Consider the following 5,393-nt stretch of genomic DNA (forward strand, 5'->3'; position numbering starts at 1 on the left):
AATGTGATGCCACCTGAGATCAGACCGGTTGTCACGGAGCTTTAATGTAAAGAGCAGTGGGCAGGGCAGTGCCAGGATTATTGACTCTGGGAAGACTCGGGCATTGGCAGTATTTCTCAGGGGAATCATTAGACAGAAATTTTACCCCTCAAATTGGCCTTGTTCTGGCCTCCAGGCCCTGTTACCCCCATCTTGTAGTGTGTTCTTTTGGGGTTTCTTTCCAGATGAAAAATCCCAGGGAGACCTCCCTCCTTCAGTTCAGTCCTATCTGCCTTTTATCCTGGAGAAAGGACCCCCATCCCCCAATCTTTCCTGCCTTCCAGGGTTAATGCTGAATTTCTGCTACCTGTGTATTTCTGGGTAATTGCAGTGGAAACACTCCAGGATGGGTGGGTAGAATGTGAGGAGTTAAACATTAAGGCTGACATGACTGTCTTGAACCAGAAGCATATTCTTTCACTTGTGTTTGCTAGTAAAAGGGAGAGAAAGATGCAATAAAGCCAGGAAGCTTGGGGAATGACTACCTTAAGGAAAATGATCTGGAAGTATTATGTTAAGCATTGCTTTAAGACTCTCGCATGTGGTTCTTTGGGCAGGTTTGTGGCAAAAATTGTATCTGTGACCATGACTCATGACCCATGGTGTCAATATGTGTGACAGCAGGGCTGAGGGTGGAAGAACAGAGCTGGTAACAGAGGCACAGGAGGGTCTGCTGTCTGTAATGCGGTTCTTTCATTTAAAATCAAGGTGCAGTTTGAACTGGCTAATTGAATGGAATTATTATTTAGGGTCAGGGTTTTTACAGAGAAAATTGTGGCTTCCAGTGTGGTGCGAGGTTCTCAAGGAGATAAGTCTATAGGTTTTCTAACGAGCCCTCAGGGGTGCCTACCTGGAAAGGGCTGACTGGGTCCTAGGCTCCGTGCCAAGCCCTGTATAAACATCATCTCATTTAATACTTATAACAATCCTGTTATGTCATCACCATTTTACAGGGGAAGAAACCAAGCTCAGAGAGGATAGAGGGCACACGCAGCCAGCAGCGGCAGGGTAGGGACAGGAAGCCTGGCAGTCTGACATGGAAACTGCTTGCTTAACGGATTCCCCACGCCTAGGAAGGCACGGCAAGGCGCGGTGATCTCGCCATTTACAGCAGTGAAGTCTGTCCTGTGAGGCATTGCCCAGGGCAGCAGGGGAGGGGCTCAGGGACAATCATCTCCACCAGGTCTTCTTGCTTCCATCTTGTCCTTTCCTCTATTTTAGCTCTGTGGGTAATTATTTAGTTCGCCGGATCCCGCACTAGACTCAGAGTTCCCAGTAGGCAGTGGCGTGTAGGTGAAAAGAACACGCGGGTGGGAGTCAGGCAGCTGGCACCGTCATTAACTCTGTGCAACTTTGGGTAGTGTTTTGAACCTGATTTTCCACTCCGGCAAAGTGAAGATGAGGAGGCTTATGAGGAGGGATTCTTTAAAGGGTGGACGACATAAGGCGAGTTCTCTCTGGTTTACTCTTTGAGAGCAAGGCTTGTATCTTGCTTACCCTGTCGCTCTTGGTACGTAGTGAGGCTCAGGAAAATACAGTGGCTCAATGAATGCAGTGCTAGCAAAAGAAAAATTTTCACCTTGTCAGTTTTTAGGGGATTTCAAGCAGAGGAGTCCTCTTTCCCAGGTTCTGGCGGTCATAGTCAGGGAAGAGTGGGTCCAAGCGCGGGTACCGCGTGGATGCTGGAGCCCATACCGGTGAGGTTGGTGCCTGAGAGAGCGCAGTCGGGGCGCTGGAAGCCAAAACCGCCGGCAGAGGGCGCCCCGGGCCCGCTGAGCGCGTGGCTCTGGGGTTGGGGCGCTCGCCGGGCGCTGGACACTGGCTGCAGTCCGGCCTTGACCGCAACCGTGGACGAGCCCACTACCCCAGCCGAGCGCGAAGTGAGAGCCCTCTGGGCGCAGCGGAGCGCACCGGCCAGGCGCACTGCTGCGCGGAGCCCTCCCGGCGAGCGGTGAGTAGAGGCGCCCGCAAGGCACATCTCACCCTAGTTGGGGGGCACTTGGAGGCAGCGCCTGTCGGACCTGGGCGCGCTGTTCTAGTGGTTGGTGTCCGTGGGAGAGTGAGCGCTGTCCCTGCTTCCGTTTGGTCTTTGGGAAAGGCTTCGGGTTGACCCCAGGAGGCTCTGAGTGTCGGGCGGAGCTTTGCTTTCCGGCAACTCGGGCTCATTTGAGGTTTTAACATCGGATCTTTTCTCGCGGGCCCCTGTCGGGTGCTGTCCCGAGTGCCAGGGGCCCGGGGTTCGGCGGGGTAACCCGGGGCGGGCGAGCGCTCACCTGGACGTCCCCCACCCCTTTCGCCCGCGGCACCAACCGGGGGAACCACGTGGGGCTGTCGCCTGTAACTCTGCCTGTCAAGCGAAGCCCGCCTCCAGGGCAGGGGAGGGACGCAGGGGGGGGTGGGCTGTGCCCCGAGGGAACCTGGCCAGCCCGTGCGCCCGCCGGTGCCAGCTCGGCTTTCCCTGCCTCGTGTTCTCACGGGCTCCTTGGCAGGTAGCGGGCAGTTCCGCGGGAAGGCGCAGGGCTCTTCCCCGAGGGACCAGAGGCCACTCGAGGGGCGCCCGGGCGCTCGTTTTCCGGAGAAGGGAAGCAAAGGAGCTGCCCAGGTGACTATTACTGGGGGTGCCCTCTCTCAAGGAAGCTCCAAGCGTCCGGGGGCATTTTTCGGGGTCTCGTCCGCTTTGAACCATCTCTAGCCATTGGAGGCAGTGGGGGCAGCGCCAGCTCTCTGTGGACCTGGCCCAGGATCCTTTTCCCAAACCCGCTCCGGCGACTGTTGTGCATCGGGAGCAGAACCCCAGCTGCGCGCGCAGGATAGGACTGAGGCGTGCCTCCCGGGAGCCTCGCGAAGCCCGCTCTCCCCGAGCTCCTGGGGGCTTGGAGAGAGACAACCCCAAGGCAAGGTAGGTGGCTCAGAGGGGGTTGGATTGGGCTTGACAGTAAAGATGCGATCTGCTTATCTTGGCAAACGTCCTTTGCTTTCTCTTTGCTTTCTAGAGCTTTGGGGGAGCTGGTGCAGAGCCAGGGGCTTGGAGGAGCAAGGCATGTATTTTCAGCTGCGCCTCAGAAGGGGAGAATTCTCTGTCACCACCAGAAAGACAACAGCCCTGAAATGTGACGACAATTGACTAGCTCGTCAGAAGACCCGGAGTCTCTGGATTGATAGCTTAGAATATGCTAAAAAGCCAGTGCTTTCCATGGGGCATTGAAGGGCCAACTGGTCCCCGTGACAGTGAATTGGAGCAAGGGAGTCAGAAGACAGTTGTAGAGAGCAAGAGGGAGCTTCCAAGGGGCTGATCTGGACTGCCAAGGGCAGGCTCCTGCCACACAGTTGCTGCAGCCCTCTAATGGAATGCTGGTGAGGTCCTCCACCCAGGGGAGCAAGTGGGGCTGTGCAAGGGGCTGCCTGACCAGCGAGGACTCCTGCAGGTCTGACCCACCCCTAATCCCTGCTTAGGAAACTGAGGGGTGTCCGAGCCCCCTCTGCGCTCTCCCTCAGGAAGATGAGGACTCTGAACACCTCTACCATGGACGGCGCCGGGATGGTGGTGGAGAGGGACTTCTCCTTCCGCATCCTTACAGCCTGTTTCCTGTCGCTGCTCATCCTGTCCACACTCCTGGGGAACACGCTGGTCTGTGCTGCTGTCATCAGGTTCCGACACCTGCGGTCCAAGGTGACCAACTTCTTCGTTATCTCCTTGGCCGTGTCGGATCTCTTGGTGGCTGTCTTGGTCATGCCCTGGAAAGCGGTGGCTGAGATCGCTGGCTTCTGGCCCTTTGGGTCCTTCTGTAACATCTGGGTGGCCTTTGACATCATGTGCTCCACCGCGTCCATCCTCAACCTCTGTGTGATCAGCGTGGACAGGTATTGGGCCATCTCTAGCCCCTTCCGGTATGAGAGGAAGATGACCCCCAAGGCAGCCTTCATTCTGATCAGCGTGGCATGGACTTTGTCTGTTCTCATCTCCTTCATTCCGGTGCAGCTCAGCTGGCACAAGGCGAAACCCACAAGCCCCTCTGATGGGAATGCCACTTCCCTGGATGAGACCACCGACAACTGTGACTCCAGCTTGAGCAGGACCTATGCTATTTCATCCTCCCTAATAAGCTTTTACATCCCTGTGGCCATCATGATCGTCACCTACACCAGGATCTACAGGATCGCCCAGAAACAAATACGGCGCATCTCAGCCTTGGAGAGGGCCGCAGTCCATGCCAAGAACTGCCAGACCACTACCGGTAACGGAAACCCCGTGGAGTGTTCTCAGCCGGAAAGCTCCTTCAAGATGTCCTTCAAAAGAGAGACTAAAGTTCTGAAGACTCTGTCTGTGATCATGGGGGTGTTTGTGTGCTGCTGGCTCCCTTTCTTCATCTTGAACTGCATGGTGCCCTTCTGTGGGTCTGGGGAGACCCAGCCCTTCTGCATCGATTCCATCACCTTTGACGTGTTTGTGTGGTTTGGGTGGGCTAATTCCTCCTTGAACCCCATCATTTATGCCTTTAATGCTGATTTTCGGAAGGCATTTTCCACCCTCTTAGGATGCTACAGACTTTGCCCGGCGACGCATAATGCCATAGAGACGGTTAGCATCAATAACAACGGGGCTGTGGTGTTTTCCAGCCATCACGAGCCTCGAGGTTCCATCTCCAAGGACTGCAATCTGGTGTATCTGATCCCACATGCCGTGGGCTCCTCTGAGGACCTGAAGAAGGCGGAGGCGGGTGGGATAGCTGAGCCCTTGGAGAAGCTCTCCCCAGCCCTGTCTGTCATTTTGGACTATGACACTGATGTCTCCCTAGAGAAGATCCAGCCCGTCACACAAAACGGACAGCACCCGACCTGAACTCCAAAATGAATCCTAGCAGACATGCTCATCCCAGAAGCTAGAGGAGACTTCTCTGGGGCTTGCTGTGAAGAAACTAAGGTGTGGTGAGACTCCGATGTCGGGCGAGCCCTCCTCTGCTGCTTCCCCTCAACACACAACTAACTACATTTTAATCTACATGCCAGTGTGTTTTCTGTGTTGTTCATAGCGAATCAAGAGGGACACAAGTGAAGCGAGTGTTCATGAGGGACGTGTCTTTGGCTCCAAAATTATTTTTAGAAACTGAGCCTTATCTTAGGACTTAAGAAACAGGGCAAAGAATCAACAATGAACAGCTTCACTTAAATATTAAATCTTTCCCAGAAGGAAGTGAGAAGGGTTGAGTTTGCTGTGTACAAACAGGTGCTAACACTGGTCCAAGCAAAGTTTTCAGATTGTAAAGGTAGGTGCATGCCTTCATAAATTATTCCTAAAAAATAATTGAGCCTTACAGTAGGAATGGGATTTTTTTTTCCAGAGTTGATGCTTTGTT

At 54.4% G+C, this 5,393-nt stretch overlaps 1 protein-coding gene across 1 annotated transcript; it reads left to right on the forward strand.

Annotated features, from left to right (window-relative positions):
* Nucleotides 1–3,538: 3,538 nt before the first annotated feature.
* Nucleotides 3,539–4,879, forward strand: DRD1 (dopamine receptor D1; the record flags this gene model as incomplete). Its single annotated transcript, XM_082835959.1, has 1 exon — nucleotides 3,539–4,879. One exon carries the CDS (start codon nucleotides 3,539–3,541, stop codon nucleotides 4,877–4,879), a length of 1,341 nt encoding a protein of 446 aa, XP_082692085.1.
* Between the last annotated feature and the right edge of the window lie 514 nt (nucleotides 4,880–5,393).

Source organism: Leucopleurus acutus (genome assembly GCF_964270905.1).
Source record: "Leucopleurus acutus genome assembly, chromosome: 3".
Classification (NCBI taxonomy): domain Eukaryota; kingdom Metazoa; phylum Chordata; class Mammalia; order Artiodactyla; family Delphinidae; genus Leucopleurus; species Leucopleurus acutus.